General features: G+C 40.3%; 1 protein-coding gene across 1 annotated transcript; it reads right to left on the bottom strand.

Moving 5' to 3' along the window:
- Window positions 1-174: 174 nt before the first annotated feature.
- On the bottom strand, window positions 175-26774 carry TGS1 (trimethylguanosine synthase 1). Its single transcript, XM_032182536.1, has 13 exons — window positions 26697-26774; window positions 26148-26212; window positions 24278-24450; window positions 21772-22639; window positions 20134-20254; window positions 19080-19166; window positions 18657-18828; window positions 16805-17156; window positions 15754-15927; window positions 14569-14712; window positions 13018-13234; window positions 11910-11988; window positions 175-804 (listed from the first exon to the last, which is right to left on the bottom strand). Exons 3-13 carry the CDS (start codon window positions 24335-24337, stop codon window positions 688-690), a joined length of 2391 nt encoding a protein of 796 aa, XP_032038427.1. The 5' UTR covers window positions 24338-24450; window positions 26148-26212; window positions 26697-26774; the 3' UTR covers window positions 175-687.
- Between the last annotated feature and the right edge of the window lie 1023 nt (window positions 26775-27797).

Below are 27797 nucleotides of genomic sequence, written 5' to 3'. Positions count from 1 at the left end.
GTGTGGTCCTTAGCTAAGCTACTGGGACAAACCTCCAGTCAGAATGCTTCTCCTAAATATCCGTAACAAAGGGGGAAAAAAGGAACAAATAGCAAAGAGGAGGGTACAGCCCTGCTGCCAGCCACAAACACACCCCGTTCTCTCCCCACGCTGCAACATACTGCAGTACTCGCTATAGCAAACATGTGGAGCTGCGTGCCACAAAGGAAACCTGAAAGGGTTTCCAAGTGCACAGGGAGCCAGAGAAGTCAGCTCAGAGCTGTACAAGGTGGTTTATCTGACCACCTGGTTCCACGTTATGTACAGATGCTTTTGTTTCTTAAGCACAGATATTATTTCTTGACACACCATGTCTTTCAAACTATTTGAGTGCCCAAAACAGAGCAAACACTGAAGGAGGCACACACCAGAGTTGTAAAGCAGTCGTCAACTCCTCTTCAGCTGTTTGGACTTATTTATAAAGAATGCATTTATAAAGATTTTTTCTACATCCACAGCTACTCTATTCTTAGAAATTTGTCAAATTGTTATAAAACATTTACTGACAGTAGCATTAAACAAAACATTTTTTTGTGAATAGAAATTAAAGCAGAAAATGGCTCAAGTCATTTTGAACAAGTCAGCTGTACAAAAGCTTATGCAAAGAAGTAAACGAGGAGGTTGGGTTTGGTAGAATCCACGCTGAATTCAGGTGAGGTCACGCCTTATTAGATCACCAAAATAAGCTGTTATCGTCTTCAGTTTGTTATTGAGAAAATTTTGTTCTATTTCAACTTTCCCTCCTGGCCCCGCCAAAGAAGCAATCTGAAAAACAAAGAGCAAAAAGCAGATCAATCGATGCACAGGAAAAGTGGCAGAACCCCCAAACTTTTATTCACATCCCATAAAACATCTTTGCTCTGGCAACACGGGCAACAATATTCCTTGACTCATGCCTCTGGTCCGCTTTCTGTCTCCTTTTCTTCACAGAAGTGAGTGCGGCTTTCTCATGAGCCAAAATTCCCCTCTACCCCCAAGCCATGAAAATAGGAGAACTACTGATAAGTAATCATTGTTTCACATACTGTGCTGGGATAAGAGATATTGCACCCTTTTTCGCAGGGTACCTTGCACTGGAGCAGCCCTGCTGCTTGCATGTAACAGTGGGGGCAAAAGCAAGCTGCAAACTGTGCCTTGAAGTTGTCAAAATTGCAAGTTTTGGGGGCAGAGTAAAAACAAAAGCTGAAATTAGGAAGCACTAAGGTTGCACTGAAGAGTGGGTATAAGAGTGGGGGAATAAAACACATCACAACAAAATTAACCCCTTCCACCCCAAGAAAAAACAAGCTGAGGAGGCTGCAAAAAACAGTTACTTTTTTTTTTTTTCCTGTTCCTGTTACAACCTAAAAACCGCTAATGCTGCATGCATGAGAGTCCCAGACAGTGCTGCTGGTAAGGCAGCTGAGTAACAGCTGAGGAATGCTGCAGGTAGAGGTAGAGCCCTGGGGAAAAGCAGTCCCAGGGCAGGCAGCGCAGCGCTCCGCTCCTGTTTACAGTCACCCAGGCGAGAACGTCACGTTCACGCTCTGCTGCCTGAGCCTGGTGGGCGCCCCTAATGCTTAATGATTACAGAAGGTAACTGCAAAGGAAACATTGCAGCAGACTTCGTATTTTGGACTGGAGCAGGCAATGCTCCGTCCTCCTCCGTTCGCATCCACAGCGCCCAGCAGCACCACTTTGGCAGATGGCAGCCCTGCAGACAACGGATTCCTCCTCACCGCAGGCTGCACAGACACAGACAGAAGGAGAACACCAAAACTCAGCTTTGGCTTGTTTTTCTCTTCTTTTTTTCTTCTCCTCCTTCATCAGGCCAGCCCATGGCTGCTGCGGCGTGTCCCCCCAGGACTGGAGCTGCCGCAGGTTCGGCTCCCTGCAGCCCTTTTCCTGCCTGCTACAGGAAAACCATCCCTATAGTTCCCTGTTCTGGAAAACTTTCTATGCCAACAACAAAATAATAATAATAAAAGAAAAGGTCTGCATGCCTGCAGTAGATTTTAACTGATCTTTAAACCAAGAAGCCCGTGGCACTGCCAGCTAAAACTTGAAGTTTGGTTTGCGTTATTAACACTTCTAAACTCCTCTGAGACTTCACTCTGTAGCACGGGTTTAAATATAAACATGCCGAACTTCCTCTATTTTACTGCAAGTAAAAAAACAGCCTGCTATCAGGAGGAAATAACAGATTAATCTAAATTATACCTTGAACCTTTATTGACTTGCCCAGAAAATCACCACACTTATCTAAAACAGGCATTTACTTTTCTTTTTTCCTTTTTTTTTTTTTTTTTTTTGTATCTGCAAATAAAAACAACAGTGTGAGAAGTTTCTTCATCCTTCAATTTAACGGTGATAGGAAAAAAAAAATTTCCACGTTCTTGTCAAAGAGGAACCTGCCACTTAAGTAAAAAAGCAGAAGCAGGCTGGTTTAAAAATAGCACAAGAATCTGAAATTGGCAAGTGATCAGGAATGTTAATTTTATGACTTATCTTTACTTACTTAAAAGTCTAAAAGCAGTTAACATTGCAGGACAATCCTTTTTTTTTTTTTTTTTCCTATGAAGACGTTAATTTTGTCCTCTTATTTTTATTACAAACAAAAGATGGGATGACTCTCTCATGAAGCATTAGTGACTTTGCCTTTTGTAGCTATAGCTGCTTAAATCCTCTAAAATACTGACTGGATTAGTCAATTTAGGATAACAATACTGAAATTACTTTCTTGAGATTACACGCTCCTGATTTCAGGGCACAATATGTATAACTAACCATATATGGCTAGCACATTCATATTAAACAGAAGTCTTTACCAAATATTTCTTTTAGCAGACCAAATAAAGCAAAATACTTTTTCAGTAACACAAGTAAATGTCATTCCTCTGCTGAAGGGTGGCATTTACTGAAGGACACCTGAGAGCACACATGCAATGTCTAGCTTTCAATCTCGAAGCATTAAATCCAGGAGAACTAATTTCAAACGACTCCTAAAAAACATCTGAAAATCCAAAGGTGACAAAATCTAACAATCATGTGAGCATTAACGCTGCAGGGAGGAAGTCAGAACAGAAACATCGGGACTGCAGAAATCCATGGCTGTACTCCTCAAAACTCACGGGTGCACCGTGAATGTTTCAGCTTCTCACGTTGGTGGGAGGTCCAGGGCAGCAAAAGGAGCCCAGCAAGGAGGCACTGCCCACTCGGATGGAACTGCCAGCATTCAGGGGAGAAAAACAAAAATACATCACCACCACGCTTGTTTGCAAATTGCTGGAGGCTGCAAATTTAGTTCTGTACAAGCTGCCAGCCTGCAAGCTTTCCTCGGAAGGGCTCAGTCAAGCCTGACAGCTTAATAAGGAGAAACTGATGCACAAAAAGCTTCTAAAAAATATCATCATAGAATCATTGAATGGTTTGGGTTGGAAGGGACCTTAAGGATCACCTGGTTCCAACCCACCTGGCCTTGAACACCTCCAGGGATGGGGCATCCACAAGCCCTCTGGGCAACCTGTGCCAGTGCCTCACCGCCCTCTGAGGGAAGAATGTCCACCTAACATCTGATCTCAATCTCCTTTCTTTTAGTTTAAAACTACTCTCCCTTGCCCTATCACTACGTGCCCTTGTAAAAAGTCTCTCCATCTTTCTTATAAGCTCCCTTTAAGAACAGAAAGGCAGCTATAAGGTCTCCCCAGAGTCTTCTCTTCCACGGGCTGAACAACCCCAGCACCCTCAGCCTATCTTCGTAGGAGAGGTGCTCCAGCCCTCTGATCATTTTTTGTGGCCCTCCTCTGGACTCGCCCCAGTAGGTCCACATCCTTCTTGTGCTGGGGGCCCCAGAGCTGAACGCAGCCCTCCAGGTGTACTGAACTGGTGGAGTACCCACCTTCTAAAAATAATAACACATTACAGAACAGTGCTTTGAAAAAAAACAAAGGTGCTCATCTATTTTTAGAAATATCTATATATATACACGTGTATCTCTGTCTCTGTATCTATCACAATTTTGAATTAAATTACAGCGATGCATGTAAAAAGGCTTCCTTAAAAAAAAAAGAAAAGGTTGAATCAATGATCATTTGTAGATACCAGCCTACAGGGATGGTACTCCTAATCCTATCCCAACACACGCCAGGCTGCACAGGTCACCCTCCCCAAAACGCCATGCCCATGTCTCCCCACCACCCTGGCTCTGCTTGCTAACCACGCTCCCCACACCTGGGGAAGGTGAGCAGCTGGAGATGACTCTTAGTGGAATTAGTCCACGGCTACTGAGACAGTCACAAAGCATTAAAAAAGGGAGCCAACTGGCTTGCTCTAAGTTTAGAATGGGGGATATCAGAAGAGAAATATGAAAAGGGAAACGGACTTGCTGAAGGGGCAAAACGGCTTTGTAGCACTCAGCTGTATTTCTGTACACAAAGGGTTTCCCAATGTCCCCGCAGTTTTATTATCAAAATTCCTTTAGTAATTTCCTACCTGTTTTAGCCATGAATTAAAGCTACTTTGGATAAGTACACTCTAACGCTTTTTTTCCCCACAAAAAAGTTTTCAGGGGTATGAGAAATAAACATTTTGCCTCAATAGCCAGTCACACATTTAAAATATAAATCATTTCATTTTACACAACTAGTAAAATGAGGAAAAAAACCAACAACCTAAAGGCTAGAAGAAAAAAATTCCAATCCATTTGAAAATAAGAAGTTACACCTGAATTGTAAGAAATTACATTTGCTTAAAAAACGATCAGTCTACAAAATACATCAACCTTCAGTCTTTTAAGTGTCAACTACTCTAACATCCAAGCATCTTAAAAATGCATCAAATTATTTTAAGATCACCTTCTGACCTCTTGGTTCCTTCTTAGCTCATCTTTGTATTTGTTCCTACATAAAAGTGACAATGCTTGGCAGGTCACATTTGGCCAGGTCTCCAGTTACCAATCGGATCTTAAATCATAGCTGAATTGAAAGGGGCAAATGCTAGTTTTACTAGTCAGCTTCCCACAGAATTCTTAACTCAGAGGTGTTACCATATATTCTGTTGTTAAACTGATGTCTCTGGCATGGTTTTCTGTATGTGGAATGGCAACAGATTTATTTATTTACATAAATAAATAATAAACAGGCTTATTTAATTAAATAAATAAGAAGAAAGGTTTACCCATCTGTACACACTCTTCATTGATTAGTCATTTGTAACAACTGGTCTTTCAAAACCTGAAGCACAGCAAACATCTTACCATCTAGGCACTAGATTGCAGACAGAACAAGAGGTTTTTTGTTTGTTTGTTTTTAACTCTAGATGCTTCCACACTGTCCTATGAACATATTATGGGAGCAAAAGCAGGAAAAAAAAAAGGCATCTGCATGATGTGTATTCTCCTTGTGACCACTAGAGTCATGAGCACTTTGCTTGATTCTAGGATCAGAGAATCACTGTAAACACTAGATGAGTAACAAAGGCAACATTTGAAACATAAGCCAGAACTGCAAGTCCAACATTTAGGACAAAAAAAGCTCCAGCAACAGTGAAATGATTTCATTAAATTAGGTATAGCTATTATAGACAAACATAAAATAAAATAAAAATCAAACAGATAATGCCCTTCCCAAACCAAAACATCCCAAATCCAGGCATCTACCTAATTTTTAACATTTTACACTGCTTTAATGTGTAAAGATACACATTAAATTTTCAACACAGAAACAGAACAGAGTCTGAACAGTGACCTGCTTATTAAAAAGGAAAAAATGGAAAAAATATATTAGTACCTCTACATAATGACAAACGTAAACTTTTGCTTGCCTCTTACCCTGCCTATGTTTTTAAAAACAAGATATAAAGAGCAAATAAATGCAGTCTTTAAGATCTTCTTAGCAGGGGCTGTGTCATACACCAATTAAAAAAAAACAAGCAGATTGCTGGCTGGTCAGCTCACAAATGACTGAGTTACAACTGGCTAGAAAGAATTATTTCACCTGCTAGCTTAAGTAAGAGAGATTGCTAATTCACATTATGATGCAAGTTTATACAGTTTCTGTTAACTAGCTGAATTATGTGGGAGACTGCCGTAAGTATGTCCCATGCCTCTCCAGTGGATCCATGCTCCTTAAACCTGCATCATCCCCTCCTTTTAGCAAGGTTCAGAGAGCAGAGACATCCATCAGAGTGATGTGGTCATGGAGAACACTGCTTGAATTGCCACAGCCTTGACTAATGTTTGGAAAAAAAAGTATTTATCCAAAGTTGAAAGACAGAACATGATTTTCCCTTGCACAAACTGAAAACCTTGAGGTATGCTTTAGTTCTAAGGACAGGGAAAACCTCCTCCTGCAGATATTGAACAGTGAGTTGTCTGCAGATTTCTTAGAAAAAAGAAATACCCACCTGGCAATGTTTTGCCTCTTACGCTGTTCTAACTTCAAACACAAGTATCTTGTCTGATCTGCCGTATTTACAGAATTACGGTGAATGTGGCCAGCAATCAGCAATTAACGGTTGTGCTCATGGTAAAGTTTATGTTAAGAACTTAATCCAGTACTGTATGAAGTGTAAAACTTTGCATGTGGTTTGATGAAGAAATAATATTTAAAAGTGAATAAAAGAAAGATTATCCTTCGAAACATATTACCAAAAAGGCAGCATTGCTCCTCCTCTTCCTCTGTCAAGCTACGCTACTTTAAGGTCAAAAAATTGCTGGCTGAAAATGGGGAAATATTGCAGGACTTCAACAGCAAGTCTAACAGGCAAATGCATTATTTTCAGTAATGTAAGTTCCTGTTTATGAAACTGGAACTGTATTAAAATTTGATTGTGAAATAGACTCGAATTTTGAAGAGCGGCTGTTTTTTTAAGTTATCCCACTTCTGAAAAATTCTTGACACTTCCTTGCTTTTTCTTTTTTTTTTTTTTTTTCCTACTCCATACCAGCACGAATCCTGACAGTACAAAAACTGCATAGCATGTTAATAAGGTCCACGATGCGGCTTCCCACTGTTGTGGCTGTAACCTGCTGAGCAGAGCCGCAGAGCCGGATCCCTCCTAGAGACAATGTGTATACATTGCAGCTTCATCTGATCTGCCCATAATAAATAATAATAGATAAAAAATAATAATAGATAAATAAATAATAAATAAATAATAAACGCTTCTGAACATTGGCAAATCTTTCTCAAATTGCAGTGTCTTTCTTCTGCCACAGACTGGATCTTGTATAGACAAAAACATTTTTTCTGACCCAAAAAGGTAGCTCTCAAGTTGAGTAATAATTAGAAATTTCATTCTCAGAATCACCTCCATTTAGCAAAATCACTTGTGTTCTGTCTTAAGAGTAGGCCAACATTATTCTAATTGATTTGCTTGCTCTGCTACAAGGTTCATAACAATTAATAACTGGGTGGATAACTATTCATGGTCAGGGTAAGTAATGTTCACCCAGTTCACCAGTACTCCATCTCTCAAGCTTGTGTAGGCTGATAGAGATGCTGATGTGGTAAAGTGTCTCACACATCATCAGCATACGCATCTCACCCACTTTTTGGGTGAAGCCATCGTACTGCCACACTCCATTCTGACAACCAATATAAGGACAAACACCTCAACAGTAGCACCCACATCACTTAGAAGAACAGGCCACACAATCGCCACATTAGTATGTGAACACCCAGGAGGACATGTTTTGGTGTCCTACGTAACAGGAACGCTTTCTGCAATGAGCTGAAACGAAACTATCCTACCATTACAAAGGAACTCCCACAACAACAAATCCCAGATTCCTCTTTCTTCACTGCAAATATCAAGACACACATGTGTTAACCAGTACAAAACACAGTCTGTGCTAAAAATTAGGATACTTGGGATAAGCCTTAGTCCCTGAAGTGAGTACACTGTACAATTAGGCTGAGCACAGCTTAATAAACACTTCATAGACAGTATTTAATCAGTCTCAACCAGCTTGCTTCTCAAATCACTCATAGAAGTCTTCATTAAATTTGGCTGAAGGTTTAAGATCCAAATATATGATCTCCTGCAGGTGTCTCGTTTCTTTCCCTTGATCTGGTGGAAATGAACCAGCTGAGGAGGACAAGGATGGCTGGGAAGCCTGAATGTTTCCTGACTTCAGGTTCTCTGATGTTAATCAACAGCAGAACAAGGGCAGAAAATTTATTTTCATAAGAATTTTGCCAATGTATGCATATTTTCTATTTTTTATTTATTTTCAATTAATATCAGCTTAAATCAGTACCATTAATTTTTCTCGCAGAAGGCAGAAATGGCTTTCAACTGCCCAAGTATTTATCAAACATTTTCACTTAACTTTGCTATGGCATAATTTTGATTTAAATAGGCAAGCCTATTTGAAAAGGTGATTTCTAATTCTTCCCTACTTTGAAGGAATTCTTAGTAGGTCAAACTTATTTTTATCTACACACACACACACACATCATGGCTCCTGAATACTCCCCTAACTAGAAAGAATGTTTTTGAAAGATTGATTCAACTGAAGAATGGATCTATGCTTTATGATTTTTGTAGCAAGTACATGTTTATGAACCGGGAGATTTGATGCAACTAAGGGAAATCCTTCACATTTCTTGTAAGCACACCAAGTGCATCCTGCTGGTTCGCTGCTCCCTCTTGAGGCAGAAGTGCAGAAGTTTGCTCTTCCTCTGCCACCTACACTCAGCAAATCTTGTAAGGGAATTCAGCCTAAGAAAAAATCTCTTTCCTCAAGATCATCTTGACATAGACAAGGCCGTGCCTGCAGGCACAGTGAGCAATGATTTTTGAATAAAACCATACGGAACATGGTTGTTGTGTACCACGAAGGCGATGAACGCAGAGCCCTCAGAAACAGCTCAGTTGAGGCCACCTACCACCTGCTTTCACAGCAAGACCACTGTCCTACGTCAGCTATCTAACTCTAAAAAGAAGCATGTGTTCTCCACTAAATTTGCACCACGATAATTAACGTTTCAACTATTTTTGCTCTAAGGTTGATTGCAGTTGATGGGCATCCATTTCCATTTGAGCTGCTGTCAGACAAGCCACTACGCACTGACACCGTGGATTACAGACAGTATAAATATCTGCATGAAGGTTTGTAATGGCAATTAAATCAGCTTCTAAATCAAGTTAAATGGGTAAAGCACACCTTGCTTGTAGATTCAGGTCAGTCAGTGAGAGACAAGAGGAAGGTCCTGAAGTTTTAACAGCTGCCACTTTCCATGCTAAGCCTACCAGACTGCCTGTTCTGGGAGCCATGGGATACCTGAAAGTCTGAGGTATGAGCCTGTATATGCAAAGAGAGAACTTTAAAGGACACAGAAGAGGCAAATCTGACATGCCTGAGGAATGCAATCGGAAATGAACCTTAAACCTTACAAGTTTCAAATTTAAGGCATTGGGTAATCTATTCAGCAAATATTGCTTTATCTAAGTTATTCTGATTTCAGGTGTTAGTCTCCTGCAAAAAAAATGTTCAATATTTACTTCATTCTTTTACAGGTCTCCAGTGTTCGTGGACCATATTCACAAGGCTACATCCCTGCACTCTAGCAGGGGTGTTCACAGACCCTTGCCAAGGTAGCTGTTGGGGCAGAAGCCACCCTATCTGATCCATGAGAAAAGAAAGATGGATCTGTACTGTGGGCAAAATCACAAGTGAACTGAGAAGAAAACTGTCTGTACTAACTACTAAGAACTTCAATGATAAATCTTCCTTTAGAGATTCACAGTCCTAGATTTTTAGTGGCATCACTCTTAAATACAGCCAGAGATGATGGCAGCCAAACCCATGGCCTTTACATGCAGTCTGCTGTGGACCAGAGAATACCCTATTGCCCAGACAACTGAGCTGAATCCAGGCCTCCAGCCTGCTTTTAACAACTAAGCTGTGACCACAAAGCCATGACTCCGAGTGACAGCAGTTACACTTCAGCACTTTGTGTAAAGCTGAACCCCTGGATGTATGTCAAGGAATATTCTGAGTATGCCAACAACATGCAGAACCAACTGTACCGAGATGTAGAGGCAACAAAACACCTAACCTAACCACATACGGGTGCTGAACTGCTCAGCAGGAACAGACACAGGGCTGTGGATAGCACTCTGTGATGTTTTTGTGAGGTCACGAGTTGTAGGTGTCTTTGCTCACTTGTAAATATAGTACAAGTGCTCATGAGTAGAGTAGAAACCTGGTGAGGTGTTTCATTCCCACAATGAAGAACCACTTGATAAAACACCATGGTTAGAATTTGAAATGAGAGAAACTCCCCTTAAAATTAAAGTTCTCATTTAAAGACTCATAAGCTACCAACATTTTACCAGGCTGAAGTATAAAATTCAATTAAATCATCACCCACTGTAGAAATGGTGCTGCACACAGCACAGGTAAAGAGCATGCTAATACTTAGGCCACGTAAATTTTAGTCTGTTAGAGTACTCTGCAGATCTTTTCTGCTCTATGTCAGACACTGCTTTTGAAAGAACGGGAAGTAATCCTGGGAATTTCTGTGCTATGATGCACATGAGAAGAACATCTTACTGCTCCCTTCTCAGCTTAAAATCTACACGACATAATTAACATAAAAAATATACAGAGGAAACTATATCAGACACCCAGGGGAAATGCTACAGTCATCTAATTACTTAAAAAAAAAAAAAAAAAAGTATTTGACTGGCATGTTTAATAACAGTCAGTAAAGAGGCTGAGTTTGACATTCACAGAATCACTGAATGGTTTGGGTTGGAAGGGACTTGAAAGAAAATCTAGTTTCAACACCCCTGCCATTGGCAGGAATGCCACCCACCCGATCAGGTTGCCCAAAGCCCCATCTACCCTGGCCTTGAACACCTCCAGGGATGGGCATCCCTGTCCTACCACTATCTGCCCAAGTAAAAAAGTCCCTCTCTATTTTTTTTTTATAAGACCCCTTTAAGTACTGAAAAGCTGCAATGAAGTTTACCTAGAGCCTTCCTCTTCTCCAGGCTGAACACCCCCAGCTCTCTCAGCCTTTCTTCATAGAGTGGTGCTCCAGCCCTTGATCACCTTCATGGCCTTCCTCTGGACCTTCCTCTAACAGCCTCACATCCTTCTGGTGCTGGGGACACCAAACCTGGATGTAGCACTCCAGGTGGAGCCTCACGAGGACAGGGCAGAGGGGCACAATCACCTCCCTCTCCCTGCTGGCTACTCCTCTGAAAGTGCAGCCCAGGACGCAGTTGTCCCTTCTGGGCTGCAGGCACGCACTGCTGGCTCGTGTCGAGCTTTTCATCCACCAGAACCCCCAAGTCCTTCTCTGCAGGGCTGCTCTCAGTGAGTTCTTCTCCCAGTCTGTGCTCATGTCTGGGATTGCCCCAACCCAGGTGCAGCACCTTGCACTTGGACTTATTGAACATCATTAGGTTCACATGGGCCCACTTCATATGTCTCTTGCTTGAGAATGCACTGACATACTAACCAAAATGACAACAGTGACACTAGTGGTATCAGGCTGTACAGTGATTTCCTGCAACTCCGACATAAACCAAAAGCCATGCAATTTATCAGATGGTAAGAGCTGGTTATTTTTTTTTTTTCTTTTATATGAATCTGTTTGGCACTCATATATAATGGCTTTGGACTGTCTGTATTTCCAGTCTGCTGCTCTATGAAGGAACGGTTTCAAAAACATGGAAATAATCTACTACTTCAATTTCTAAATACGCCAAAAGTACAGGAAACACATAAATCACTTAATATAATGTTAAAGCTTAAAAAAAACCCAACACATTCACCTGAACAGGTTTAAAAATCTTAAATTTCTGCTTATAATATTTAGGATTTAAGCCAGATGAGCTTTTTGTATTTTTCAAGCCATCATCCAGTAACCTACCTGGTTAATGTCAGCATTGCGGGGTAGAAAATATACAATGTTGTTGGTGATCTTCTTGGAGAGCCTGAAAATTTCAAATGTAGAAGCCAGTAAAGGAAAAAAAGAAGAATGGGGATGGATAAATTGTTATATATTCATTCACCCTGAAAACATGTCCCAAATTACATTATTATGCAGTAATGGAATGGCTGCGTAGGTTAAATACTGTTCTGAAATGCAGAAATTACTACTGTCTAAATGCAGAAACTGTTTCACCATTATTTCACTAGAAAGCTAAAAACTTACTAATTTCCCTAGAACATTTAGCTGGACTGCAGATAAGTATTTGAGAAATTGAAATGTGGTTTAGAGCCAGTACATTTTGTTTGATACCCACTTTCTAATCCGTTTTACATAATCATCCCACATATGCAAACAAAGATCTCTTTACCCTTAGAAGTATGGCTATAATTTAGCAAAAGAAGAAAGAACTGAGATTATTTGGAAAATACAAACATCACATTTGAGGAAGTTATTACGCAAATGCCTTCCCAACTGAATGATTGCTCCCTACCACAGGAATACATTGATGAAATTTTATACATTAATTAAAAGAGCTAATATTTTGTTTGTATTCCTCTGCGCTTTCCCATATCACAACTGGATGCTAGTTTACATTGTAAACAAGACAGTTTTCATTACAAAAAAAGAATTCATGATCAATCATAACTTATATGACTAATTACTGCCTACATGTTACACTTGCCTACTTGATTAACTCCGTTTTTTGGAATAAAATCCTATAAAGAAATTAAAAACGTTGAATATTTAAGCTAGAAGATGTGAACATTTTTCTAAAAGCTTTTTCTTCCTTTTAAGAATAACCCTATATGAGAATTACTCTTTTGAATAATAAAAATATTTAATTTTAGGGAGTTGATTTCATATAGCTGAGGCTGGAGGAGAATTAAACAAACAAATACCTGTGACATTAACTGAAGCTTACATAAGTTCCAACCAGCAAATTGGACATGGCAAAGCCCATCTCAAAAGAGGGAAGGGGAGAAAGACAGAAAGCATAAACGACTGAAAATCACAATCATGAGGACAAACAACTTTGAAAGGATATCCATCTGGGCAGATCATTGTTTGGATATCGAAGATTTCAGCGGTGGCATAGTCAGGCCCACCCCAGGGAGGGCTGAGGAACACAACATCAGCTTTCAGGTCAGCAGCCAGCACCATGAAGTCTCCGCACATAAACTCAATCTTGTCGGCCACACCATACACCTCAGCATTGCTGCGTGCAAGGCTGAGTTTCTCTGGATCAATATCAATAGCGATCACTGCAAATGAACAAGAGAGGAAAGGAAACACACAAGTAACATGAGTTGTGAAGCACACAAACCATCTGACCACCATGTGGATGCCACCCAATTGCCAGGTAGAAGCTTCAGAGTGAAGATGTTCACATGCAGCCACCAGATAGAAGTCTGGTGGCTGTAATTTCGTTTTGTGTGCTGTGATGACTTCATTTTGTAGGCAGTAGCAGACATGAAGCTTCAGTTCCTCAAAGGGGAAGAAAGATCATTTACTTTGTTGTAGAGGCTCCACAAATAAAGGAATGGTTGCATTCACACCAAAGCATGGAAACACCACAGCCAAGGTTCAGTTGCTGTTGCAGAACTGGGAAACCTCTGCATGTTTTGGGAGTCTTACATCTACTACCATGACAATCCCCCACCTCAGCTCAAGTACAGGACAGGCAAAGCTGTCTGCCTACGGGAGGCAGTCCTCCTCTCTTCCATCTTGGCAGAAGCCCAACAGCTTAAACAGTGGCAACTGGAAACTCATTTTTCTCCTCTGTTAAAAGATAAAACTTTTATCTTGTGGCTGACCATGTTGCACTGAAAACTGAGTACCCAATAAAGCACAAATAATAACAGGGCAGTAGAAAATTATACATATTTAGCTAAAAAATACAAGAAACTATGTGAAATTTAGAAAATATTTATAGAATGCATCATAGCTTACCAAATTTAATGCAGTACAAACTAACATTTTTCTCGCTCAGAAATTAGTCAGAGGTGTTATTTGAGCTGGTATTTTACCAGAGCGTTTGATGAGTAGAGGAGGATTAAGTAGACAATATTTTACAGAAAGTGTTCTCATGATTCACTGCAGTTTCATTACCTGGCAACAGGAACTTATACTAGTTATCAAGTTATTATCACTTCTCTGTATCTGGTCCTGCTGAACCTGCAGGTGATCCCATTCCAGCATTTTAAATACTGTTCACATGTAGCATGTTTTTTGAGTACATAGACCTAATGTAACTATTGAGAAAAGCAGGAGCCATTTGGTGTTGCTGCAGGCTGGCACTGCAAACAGTACTTAACCTTTATCAGCAGTCTTCAGAAAATCCTACAGACTAGTTCCTATGCCATGTAAAGGTAACTTCGACTAGTACAAAATAAAACCAGCTTTGACTTAAAGCATTAAATAGGTTTTATAGGTCCTTTTTAGGAAGAGCTTAGGAAGCTCATATGATGATTCTGATGAAGCGAAAAAGATTCTGTTGCTTCAGAAGCACTGAATAAAATTTATCATTGAACAAAGTCCATACTCAGATTTTTAGGGAAAACGACTGAAGAAACAAAACAGTGTGCTACACACTTACCTCTTTTCGAGGTCAAAGCAAACTGGATAGCATTTCCTCCTACCCCACAGAATGCATCCACTATTGTATCACAGTTGAACGCCTGAGCAACACGGACTGCGATATGCTCAGCAATCTTCTCAGGAGTGACAGAAAACCAGCCCTCTGCAAAGGGAAGAGAAGTGTATTTTTGCCACTTAGTTCAAGGTCACCTAAATTAAAAACAAACAGCTGAAGGTTTAGCATTAATCCCAGCAATTCTAGCTTAATGCATTCAACCAGGAAATACAGGCTTTCAAGATGATAAACTCTGGTCAGCCCAGGGATCTGCTAAGCAAACAAAGTCTCACTGGAGTGTATAGATATGCCTCATTCTCAGAGAATGCTCTGTTGAACTTGGTGCCTGTCAAAGAAAAGTACACCAACACGGCTGCAGAAAACTTTATACACTATATATTCACAATTATATTATATACATGTATATATATATATATTCATAATTATATTCACAATTATGCTCTGCAACAAGTAAAAACAGAAATACATCCTCTTACATACTATTATTTTCTTTACAGCAGTGTCTTTTGTCTGCCAAATAATCTACGTGTTTATATGGAAAAGCATTAGAAATTAAAGACTTATAGAAACAACATACAAAATAGTAATCCTAATTCCTCATTTACGTATGAACTGATTATTTGGAAGTGGTTTCCATGTAAACATGGAAAAATGTGACCTTGAAAATGACTGCTGAAAGACTTTTTATTTTAACAGAAAAAAATTACATTCATCAGCACATTTCAAATTCTCACAAAATTATTTCATAAAATATACAGAACAGAGTGATAGAATAGATTCAATAGATAGAATCATTAAGCTTGGAAACGACCTCCAAGATCATCTCAAAATAAAGTCATCCAGTTTCTGAGAAAGTCCTGATCAAGTATTATTGGGGTATTATCATCCGCAAGCATCAGGACTATCAGAAAGAGGGGTGTCCCATGCTAGGAGCTCTACTATAAGCTCTAAGGAAGTCCTTCAGTTTTTTTGTTTGTCCACACAGCAGCTGATGGAATTTGTCCAGAGCTGCAAACACACACTCAGTAATACTCCACTTAGCAAGAAAATTAGTAATAATCTGCGAGAAGGTCACCAGTCTGGATACATTTTATACCACCAAGTCAGTGTACTTTGTACTAAACATACCTCTGTCTAGTTTAATCCCCTCATCAAACCGAGAGAACAGCCTGTAACGTTGTGCCCAGTACTTGACTAGCTCTGGATCTGCAGCAATCTCAGCAGGTATAGATCCCAACGCAATTTTATTCTTTCTCTTCCTTCTTTTCTCCTTCTTCTTTGTAGTATTTTTTTCATCTACAACTGGAAGACACTGCAAAAGTTAACAATTACTGTTCTCATAGGCTAGAAATGCAACTGGTAAATAGGTAAGAGTCAAGATATAGAATGTTCAACGCTACTAAATGACCTTTATTACTGTTTGCCAGATTATGCAGATTTGTGGTTTAAGTCAAAAAAGGGCATCCTATATAACAAAGGAATAAAGTAATCTATAATGCATCTGTAACAGTCCTAAAATGAAAAGATTTCACCCATTATTTAATTTAGCAGGGAAGACATGATCTTCAACTGATGGCAAGAAGCTCTACATAGTGAGCTACCAAATGGATCAGAGATTAATTTAATGTCCATATATAAAAAAAAAAAAAGAATAAGAACCAATCTAGATGAGAACTTTGCAGTAGAACTGTAACATAACTGTGGGAAGGATTAAACTCTATGCAGAAACCTGAATAATCCTATTTCATTTTTTTCCAAGTGTTAAATTAGTAGGTTCACACCATAAATGATATTTTTCCTAGGAAAAAATATTTCAGCAATGCATGTTGCCTAAAGCTCAGCCATGTGCATCTGCGAACTCAAATTTGGACAGTCCATGCCTCTACCTGAAATTAATCACCCTTACCTTACAGGAGAAAAAGATGTGTGAGCAAGAGACCTGTTAGACCACACGTAAGATTAACAACAAGTGTTCAAATAAAGAAATACTATCTAAATTAAAGGTGAGACATGGGATTTAAGTGCTCCAGGAACAAGTTACTTTCACTGATACAGCTCTAAATTACCACTTGGAAAGAGAAAGTCTTTTTGAATAAACAGCATAAATAAATAGCACACAATGCTGTAATTTGGGAGAGAAATTGCCAATTCATGTCCAGTTTGTAGGAAATAGGAATACCTGGGCTCACATCCTCTGTTTCTTCCCGGAGATAATCTGGTATGTCCAGAGGGACCAGCACCCTTCCAGAGCCACACTCCGTCTTCCTTGTGCCCTGGCAATCTGCACTGTTTGCTGTTGTGACCTTCGCTTCCTCTTCAGGCTTACTTGTGCCAGGTTCACCACCACCCACGCTGGAAGGCAGGGGTTCAGGGTTTTGAATGTTGAATCTCACACTCCGTGTGGTGGTAACGCTGTCCTGATCCTCCGAGTCGCTGCTTGTGGACGACCCCTCCACTTTATCCTGAGGAGAGGCCTTCTGGGACGCGGCTTCCTCAACAGGTGTGTTAACCTGCTTCAGGAACTCTTCCACCTGGAATTGTCAGATACCACAGACTGTGAGATGCGCTGGTAACCAGGTGCAAATAGGGCAGTTTAAAAGCATTACAGTTCAAAATCACCTACCATGGATACAATCTGCCATTTTGAAAAAAAGTAAAATATCTACTAACAAGTAAACCAAAAACATTCAAGTTTTTAGCTCTGCTCCCTTTGCACAACTTTTTCACAACAAGCTGTCTTTGGGAGCCAGACACCAGATTGATGTAAAAGAGAAAAACTCCACAAAATCAACAGCAAATCATTCTCAAATAATATCTGAAATAGAAATAATCAGATTTCCCAGAAAACAGGTGACCAAGACTACTACATTTTAATTAACTGTTTTTTTTTTTTCTCTGATCTGCATTCCAAGAAGCTGTGTTTTGCCTTTCAGGTTAGCATAAACATGTAAAATGACCTTCACACATCAGTTGCCTCACCTCCAAGATGTACCAGATGGTGCATGCATCAGATCTACTGCACAGTAGGTAACTCAGCATTACATCCTGACCGACGTACAGACGTCAGTTCAAACTCTTCAACAGGATATGCAGATGCTCAATTTTAAACTTATTTGCTCTGGGTGGCACTAGGCGTAGGGCAGTTCTTTACCAGAAAGTCTGAGGAAATTTCTAGATTTTTACCTTCACGTAATCAAAATGCTCCTCAAACTGTACTGGCTTCAGGTGCAAGACCACAGTGACAAAGCTTTTGATGCACAATTACAGCAATGGGACTGGAGTTTAAGACAATATACATTGTCACCAGCAGAAAACAACGTTGTACAATGGGGTATTAGGGAACACCAAGCATCCCACAAGAATGCAAAGCAACATTTACAATCTGAGGTAACATTTCAAAGAGACTTGACTACTTTAAGGCATGAAGTCATAGGTGGAAATATATGCAGACAGATGTCTAAGCAAGAATGTTGGTATCACTAAAAAACATAAGAGAGCAGGAGTCAGGACTAAACAACAGCAGCTGAAATTCTATGAAATGAACAATCCTGTTTCTGATGTTCCATCAAACCCCTTGTTTGGGCAATCAACACATTAAGTCCTGTGTAGATCTTTTTACATGAAAGAAGCAACAACTAATATTAATATATTAATGTATTTTATGCAAATCCATATTATACAAATGTCTTTGGTTTTTCTCATAACTGAAATGACAGCATCAACAAATACCCTCATATCCACTTTAAGACCAAAGATACCTTTTCTTTTTAATAGCTACAGAAACCTACGCACTCCTCTGAAGGAATGATGCACCCAGACATTAAGAATGACTTCCATGTAACTTCACTTTCCCTCTTAACAGACTGACAAGAGTCCACTAATGCCTTTCCATATCTGCTCTAACCTAACTATTCACCAAAGCAAGATGAGGAGGAGAGGAGGGAACAAAAAAAGAAGAAAGAGTATCAGACTGGCAATTAAAAAAATGTCACCTACTCTATGCATTTTTTTTCCATAATGCAACAGCTCACCTTCTTCAGAGTTTTATTTTTTTGGGAAGATGTTTCAGGTTCTTCTGTAAAGAAGATGTGTGTGTTCTTACTCTTCCTTGGTTTACGCATGTCCAAAAATCTGGACTTAAGTTTTGCTTTTTTCTCCAAGTACTGCACGCTTCGGTGGGTAAAATCTGGAATTCCACCATATCTGAAAAAAGAAAAAGATTTAGTTGGCATATTTCCAATTCAAAGTGCTTTTCTTGTTCTTTAACTCATTTCTGTAACTTTGCATTTCTATTGCTAAAGCTTACAGTTTTAAGCTCACAGCGCTAAAGACTAACTTTGCATTTATCTTCAAAAAGGTTAACAAAATTGGAATGGAGATGAATGGTCTAATTAAATAATTTCAACAGAGTAGACTTGCTGCGAAGAAACCCCGAGCTCCTCATAAGCAATTACTTTTGTCCTGTGCCACACTTGAAACCCAAAATAGAACAGGTTTCCTCAGGATCTTCCACTGGATTCTCATCCACGTCCAGTTCATGGCTAGGAAAAAACACAGATGACCCAAAAGTTTATTTCTGGTAGGAAAAAAAAAACAAAAAACAAACCACACCACAATTATTTTAAACCCACTATTATTTTAAAGAAATGCTACTAGAACTCCTATACTGAGACCATTTAAATGTGAATTTCAGTAATTTTTCCCCACACACTGCTGAAACCAAAAAGGGCAGATAATACTAGTCTATTTATATGCATAAGATCTTTTTATCCAAACCAGGGACACTATGTCCTTCTATAGGGGTAATAATATTCCAGCTATTCTGAATAATTTCTCAAAACGTTTAATACCAAGCCCTATGCAGAACACAAATCATTTGTTCAGCTGATTTCCGAATTACCTTCATGATTTATTATGTTATCTATCACGTTATCCGTTATTAATCTTATGGCAACAGCAAAATGTTATAACAAAAGCAACATCATTAGCAGATAATAATTCCATTCATCCCCTCATCTTTGAGTTTGTAAACTTACTAGAGGAAAGAAAGAGCCATCCATCATCTTTGTGGTTATAAATTTGCAACAGAGGGAAGAAAAAAAAATGTGACAAGGCAGAGATTAGCTATTTTATGATTGTCACAGCACTGAGCACTTTACTGGCAACACATAATTAAATTAAACAATACAAAATATTTAACCTCAGACCTTCTGCACTAACTAAACCTAAATAAATCATCATATCCCATTTTAAAATCTTATATACTTCAGTGACACAAGGTATTGTCACCCTGCACACAAGTCAGCATCAAAGCCATATATTCTTTTCATAAAGCAAAGGAAAATAAGAAATATCTGCTGCTTCTTGCCAGGTAAAGTGGTAGGCAGTGATGGAAGACTATGTGGGTTTGCACTGAAATTTTAACTCATCATCTCGATCAAACAAATTGATGCTATAAATCACAATTTGAAAAAAAAAAAAAAAGATGGTCTAATTTTCATGACTTACCTTCTCTTAACTTTGGCAACTCTGTTTTCAGGAGGCTCTTCTTCTTCATCTTCATTTCTGTCAGGAAGCAGCAACTGTTCTTTGTCATTTGAACTACACGAGTTACACGACCCCTGTGAACCTGAACAGATGAGATCATATTTTCCTTTTGCCTAATCAATTCCAGATCTTCCCATCCCCAAAGTACATCTGCAGATACAGTTGTTTTACATATTCAAATGTGACAAATAAGGCAGAGATGCCAAACCATCCAGACCTTTACCTATCTTCATTTGAGGGACACCTTCCAACACAAGCTTACAGTATTAGTTACACTGCGGAGTTAATAATCTTAAGCAGGACCGACTTCAAAATATCTCAAATCTCCAAGAAAAATAAACTGATTCCAGGATAAAAATTACAAAGTTCCTTCCTTGCTCTTAAATTTAGTTTACAGTTAAATAGCTGTGTGAAGACATTCACACAGGTTTAATAAGAGAGGATTCCAACACCTTCTCTCACGTCTTGTTGGAAAGGAGATTTTTCTTTCATCTCTGCCATTCAACTGTACTGTAGGATGAAGATGGGAGCACACCTGCTTCTTCCTTCCTTAGAAGGTCACTAGCAACACTCAGAGGTTTTCCCCATCAAACTAAAGCCCCAAGATGCTGATCACGTACTTCATCCCTCCTCTTCAGTGGAGGAAAGCATACATCAGTCAGGAAAGCTGTTACACTGCTGCTTATCAAGCCAGCAAACAGGATGCCCATCTCCATTCTCTACACACTGAACTGGTTGGCTAAAGTCTGCAGCCCAATCTTGCACATTCCTCATGGAAACTCTTCCAGCATTATAAGGCACACACACTGCCTCTCACTATACCCCTCTATGAGCTGGCACTTTCACTTGTCAGCACTAGCTATGCACAGATGAATTTGGGGTTGTAACGATGACTGCAGCTCACTGCCTAACTGACAGCTTAATGCTGGAAAGGACCTCTGGGAGTCATCTGGTCCACAGTAACAGATGGCTGTCCACTTGTACCACAGAACAAGAGTTTATTTTCAAGCATGGCATTTTTAGACAGCAGGGGAAAACAAGCTACAAAAAAAAAAAACACCAACAACAACCTGCCAAAAAAACAAACCAAAACAAACCAAACCAAACCAAAAAAAAAAAAACCACACACAAAAAAAACAACTGTGAAACCACATTTTTGGAAATACAAGCTGTGTTTAAATTTGTCAGATTCATGAAAACATCAACCTGAGCTTATTTCATTTTTTTCAGACTGTCAGTGAGAAAAACATCAGCTGAATGACACTGCTTCAACATCAATACTAAAGTAAATAAATAAATCAGTAAGCACCAACAGTGCTCTCTCACCACTTTCTGTAGTATATTTGGGAGATTTATGAGGTATATGTTGTGTTAAAATCACTGTGGATGAAGAACGCATTCAATACACAGGCTAGAGAGGAGAGAGATGTACCAGAGAATCAGAGGAAATAAAACGGAATGAATTGTGCAACCTTTCCATGATATACTCAATCCATGTTTTAAAACAGCTTGATAAAGACATGGCCTTGGTTTTTACATTTTTGTACATAAACATTTAAAAATATACTGGTAGAATCAATGTTGGAGATTTTGTATTACCTGACTGGTTAATACTTTTATTTTCACAAGATGCACTCCTTTTCCTGGTTCCTCCATCACAAGGCTCTTTCTGGCTTGAAGCACAAAGACACTGGCTTTCACTGTTAGAGGAACCGTGCTCTTCAGGGTCTTCATGGGTTACTGCTGGAGGTGCACTGCTCTGCTCCACTTCTTCCAAATTCAGATTTAAATTACAGATCCCAGAGATTATCTCATTATGGGGCTCAGCACTTGAAGTGAGTGTTTCCTCACCTCTGGTGTGAGAGGGAGACAGCTCCAAGCTCAGCACTTCGCTGCATTCAGCCTCCAGGCTAACAAGGTCCTTTTTTCCTGACAGATCTGCCTCCTGCGCTACCCCGTGAACTTCCATGCTGTCATTTTGTGAGCTCTCTGTAGTCCATCCTTGACTTGTCCAGTACTGAAACTGTTCCCAGTAATACCAGTACAGTTCACTATAATGCTGCTCCCACTCCTCCTTGGTGTCTGGACTATTCCAAGGCTCAGAGGCTGTTAAGACCTCAAGTGATGAGGCCTCTTCATGCTTCTCCAGCCAGCTGTGCCAAAGAAGGCCCTCTCCGTACTCGCTCCAGTATTTCTCCCATTTTTCTTTAAGTTCATTGGGTAAGGCTTCATTAGCAAGAGTTTCTGAACTTCCACAGTTCCCTTCACTTACAATTTCAGTTTTGCTCTTCTCACTTTGCTCTGTAGCTGGGGCTGGGTCATCAGAGATGGACTGCTTATGATCCCCATTAGCTTGATCCTGGCATTCCTGCCCCATTTTATCCCTTTGTTTTTGCTGTAATTCCTTTTTCTTCTTTTTCTTTTTCATGATCTTCATGTTACTTCTCTTTCTGTATTTTTCTGTTGCCTAAAATAAAATGAATAAACTTATAAATAAGTCCAAAACATCTAGGCAGTCTTTTATTGTCCTCCCTGCATGTACATTTCTGCTTCTGTTGTAACCCTCCCTCTCACTGCAACCCCACTGTTAGCTTTTTCCCCATAAAATGGGCTTAGGATTATATGGGTCTGATAGGACCTAGCTGCTTAACTCTACCTCACGTCTGAGAAAGTTGTGACAAACAGCAGTGAGAGGTTCTGTAAAAAGATGCAGCAAGAGAAGTCAGAATTCCAGACAGAAGCAGGATTGCTGGGAAAGAAGTCACTCGCTGCTCAGGGATTTACAAAAAAATACATCAATGTGAAACACCATAAAATGCTGAAGGGAGGTTAATCAGAAACTGTTGTCACTGGATTGAGCTCAACAGTAAAACGCAGTAACATGAAGGACTGCTTGGGGGGGGGGGCATAGAAACACAAGACAAAAAACTTTTTCTGAAAGAAAACACTAAGGTTTCAATAAATACAACTCCACTTGCTTCAGTGGGGCTTCCTGTGCTTACACACGAGATAAAAACATCCATTAACAACACAACGTTCTACAAGATAAAGCTGCCAATTTCTGAATAAACTGCCAAATTAAACTTGGCAGGTACAAGGGTGGTGGTGGTGATGAGGCAATACAACTCACATGGCCAAAAACCTGCAAACGTATGGGTATTACCCCAAATGCCTTGTCAGTTGCCATCCCTGGTTTTGTTGCACTGACACATGCATAAGGTGTAACGTAAAGGAGTTAGGTTCAGAGAACTGGCATTAATATTTTGTTCACATCCCTCATAATGTCATGTTAATACACATGGTGCAAAGCACAATGCTTAGTAGTAATCTAGTAAAAACATGTATTATTTTCTCACTTGACTTATTTGCAGTACTACTAAATAGCAACACAAATCATACACATACCTTGGGCTTGAAGTCAGATGCCAGTCTATTAAAATGTCACCATTTAAAATAGTAAATAGAATAAACTTGTGTATTAACAAATTAATCAGGTCAGAATAATAGAGTGCTCTGCAAAAAAGGCGCTTTCACTCCAGGGAGGTCTGTCTTCTATGAAGCAGTTGCAGTGAATATCCCACTACCTTATTCTCACCCACACAAAACTTTATCCTTCCTTTAGGGCCAAACTGCTCTGTACAGGGAGCAGAGTACCCCAGCCTAACTCCTGTCCTTTGGAACAGCCTGGCTTGATCAGCTACTAGGGCAATGCACTTACCTAGCTTTTTCTACTACTATCTAAAGCTTAATGGTTAAAGGAGACAATGTGAACACACATGTTCAGTTTGGAATATACATGCTGTCCTGCAGCAGAGCACCAGTGTTACCATGGCTGTTTTAAAACAGCTCCCTCTAGCAGCTCAAGCAATACAGACAGAGAAGCACAAAGCACAGCCAACCCCTATCTAGTCCAACTGGCAAATGGGTTTTACAAACTACAAGACCACAATGGTATACGTTGCTAAAGGTACCTGAGTAAAACAGCTTAACCCCAGCTCTGATACATTTCCATGAACCGCAGTCTCAAAAATAATTGAAGAGTAGATGTGCCCCTACATTTGGAAAGATAAAGTAAACAGAACAAATAAAGCACATAAAGATTTACCACAAAGTCCCTGTGAGTTGACTGTCCGCCAAAGTGAAGAGGCAATCCCATACTCTTCATAAGCTCAGCCTCTGAGTCTAGTTCAATTTCTTCCAGGTCCAGAGCATGATTACTGTCCACCTTGAATGCCACATTGGGACAACGGTTTTCCTCCTCAGATGCTTGTTCTTCCCCTATTAACAAATTATATTAAGTGAATATAATCTGATTGACACCTCCATGCATCAGTACGGCCTATAAAAAATAGCAGGATCACCTCTTAAGCTCTGCCATTTAAAATTCTTCTCTTAAGTACATGAGAAGCTATTAACAGATACAGCATCTTTCATCTTTTGCTCTAGCTCATCAAAACAGTAATATTACTACAAATGTAAAGTTTTATATATTAGCATTTTTTCCCATTAACCCGATATTAACACTTGCATGAATTCCAAACTTTTTAGCAAAAAGAGGAAGCAAAAACAAGTGGAGAACTGAAGTGCTTGACTAACAGTAGAAACCAAAATCCAGCTTCAATAGCCAAAACTGTGTCTGACTGGGATGGAGTTAACCTCCTTCACAGCAGCCTGGACTGTGCTGTGTTTTGGAATTGTGGCTGAGACAGTGTTGATAACATACTAGTGTTTTGGCTAGTGCTGAGCAGTGCTTTCACAGCATCAAGGCTCTTTTTCCCCACTCCGCACTCCCCAACCATTAGACTGAGGGTGGGCAAAAGAGACTGGTAGGGGACACAGCTGGGAGAGCTGACCCGCCTGGCTGCAGGGATCATCCATACCTTATAATGTGATGCTCAGCAATAAAACCTGGGGTAGAAAAAGAAAGAAGGGGTTTTGGCTACCTAGGTGGCTGTTGCTCAGAGGCTGGCTGGTCACTCATTTGCTTATGAGAGGTAACAAGCGATTTCCTTTGCATAGCTTGCCTTCTTTTTACCTGTTTCCCATACCTATTAAACCACTTTTACCTCCAGCCATGAGTTTTCTTGCCTGTGCTCTTCATATTATCTCCCCTATCCCATGCAGCAGGAGGGAAGCAAGCAAATCAGACAGGGTCAAACCACCACACACATCCACTTCATTAACTGGAGAAGCAAACTGCAACAATGCCCAGCAAGCAACACAAAAGACCCCACCACTACAGTACTGTAAAAAGAAAATTCTTTACAGTAGTTGTTTTGGCATATATCACAGCAAACTTAAAATACAAGAAACCGCCAGTTTTGTTACAGTTCTTTCAGAAGCAACAAAGATGATATGATTTTAGAAAGATGTACTGTTGAACTGCAGAACCTATTGATCTCTAAAATATCTGATCAACTATTGAATCACTGCCTTCATATCAGATTTACAAAAAATATTGACGGTGTGGCTGGCAAGACATCAGGGTCATTGCTTCTTCCCTTAATTCTGGCCCAACAGATTCATCAGCACCAGCTAACCTCCTAGGCTAGGGAAGAGGCAGAGGACTGTACTGCTGCCAGCTGGCCCACCTAGGATCTACAGACATTCTGCTATAAAATTAATTTTTAGTTGGGGAAGGTGAAATTATGAATTGAGAGCAGTCAGACACATGAGGTAATGGACTTTGTGCAGCAGGCAGCGATTATGTGCGCTGGTAAATCTGTGCAGGCAGAAATAAGCATCGTGTCTGGCTTGACAAAAAGTTCCACATCAAGACTGTTGTGACTTGAAAGCTACATATGTGCCACATTTGTACTCACAACTGTCTTTGTAACAAAAGTACAGAAAAATATACCAAAAATAGCCACAAAAGTATGGGCTAGTGGTTACACACTCCTACTGTACCCTAAATAGCCACACAGAACTCACATAATATCTGGGCACACAGCGTGCTGTGCATTGTATTACCTTACCTGTACTGCCATTGTCATCTTTGACATAAAATCCCTTTAATCCCAGCTTATATAACTTCCGATCCCTATAAAAATAAAGAGGAACATTGATGCAGCTAGCCACCATTAAACAAAGCGATGAAAAAAAAAACGAAAAAGGCCTCCCTAAAGCCTGACGAACAGAGCCTAGAGACGCTCAGAAAACACAGCTAGAAGGCAGAATCTCCTGAGGGCATTTTAGGGCCAGAAGAGTGTAATTTTCGGTGGGTCCCGGCCACCTCCCCGTGTCCCCGTGTCCCCTCCCTCTGCCTCCGCGCGGGCTCCCCGCAGCCGCGCGCGGCTGTTTTTTTTTTTTTTCTTTCTCCTTTTTAATTTTTATTTATTCATCACCCCCCTTTCTTTTCCTCCCCCTTCCCTTCTTCCTTTTCCCTTTTTCCTTTTTTCCTCGCCTTTTTTTCCTCTCCCTCCCCCTTTTTTCCCTTCCCTCCTCCGTTTACCCCCCGCCCCCCCTCTATATCCGCTATAGCAGCTCGGTCTCCCCCCAAACACACACCCCGACCCCTCACTCACTCGACGAAGGCTCGGGAGCAGAGGCACACGATGCCGCCCGCCGCCCCCGCCCGCAGCAGCAGCCCGGCCACCAGCACCCCCCGCGGCTCCTGCACCATCCCCGGCCCACGCCGCAGCCCCGCGGCCGCCGCCTTCCGCCGGAACTGCCGCCAGCAGCCGGCCCGCCCCGAGCACCGGGCCCGGCCCGGCAGCCGGGGGAGGGCGCCCGCCGCCCTCTTCCTTACAGGAATATGAATTCCCAGATAATAAAATCGTGGTTTTGTGGGCTTACCTGGTAGCATGTCTACTGGCAGTGGCAGAGTTATAGCGGTATACATGCACGCCCTGTTCGCAGCCCCCCTGCGAGGTGTTTGGTTTTGATGTTAGCTGTGTTTAACACAATCTGCTCTGGTGTTTGTCTGCTGTGCTGCCTTGTTTCATTTGCATCAGTGCGTGCTGGGTTACCAGGCTATATGGCCTCATGGGAACACAAAATGGCCTTGGGAGTTTTAAGAAGTGTCAGATTGGAAATGCGGAATAAAGGGAATTTGGATGCAGGACTGACCATACAGGTGGCAATAGGACAACCACCGTCCAACAACAAATCCTATCTATTACAAACAAAAATCTTAAAGCTAATTGTGTCCTGAATCCCACATACTCTCCCATCTGATATAACCAAAATTATTAAATACTGTCATTACCCAGGATTTTTTTTTTATCTATCACTTTCTAATTATAATGCTTTAAAAATACAAAGATAACACCAATTCTAGCACTTACATAGGTATAACTGCATCTGCAATTAAGAAACTACGTCACCTTAGTATTTCGACACTGAAAAAGCCATAAAACAAAAATCTTTCAACACAAACTGTTTAGCAACAGCCTTGTGCTGAGTTGAATTGTGGGTTGTGAAATATTTTGGGAATTATTATACTCCTAAAGAAACAATACTACATTTCAAGTGAAATACAAAGAATAGTTTTGTGTACGAACAATATGGTTATTCTTTACATAGAATCATAGAATGGCTTGGGTTGGAAAGAGATCTTGACATCTAGTTCCAATCCTCCTGCCGTGGGCAGAGGTGACACCCACTAGATCAGGTTACCCAAAGTC

This window comes from Aythya fuligula, chromosome 2, assembly GCF_009819795.1.
Source record: "Aythya fuligula isolate bAytFul2 chromosome 2, bAytFul2.pri, whole genome shotgun sequence".
NCBI lineage: Eukaryota > Metazoa > Chordata > Aves > Anseriformes > Anatidae > Aythya > Aythya fuligula.
The sequence above is the reverse complement of the archived record's forward strand: the minus strand, read 5'-3'. Positions and strand labels throughout refer to the sequence as shown.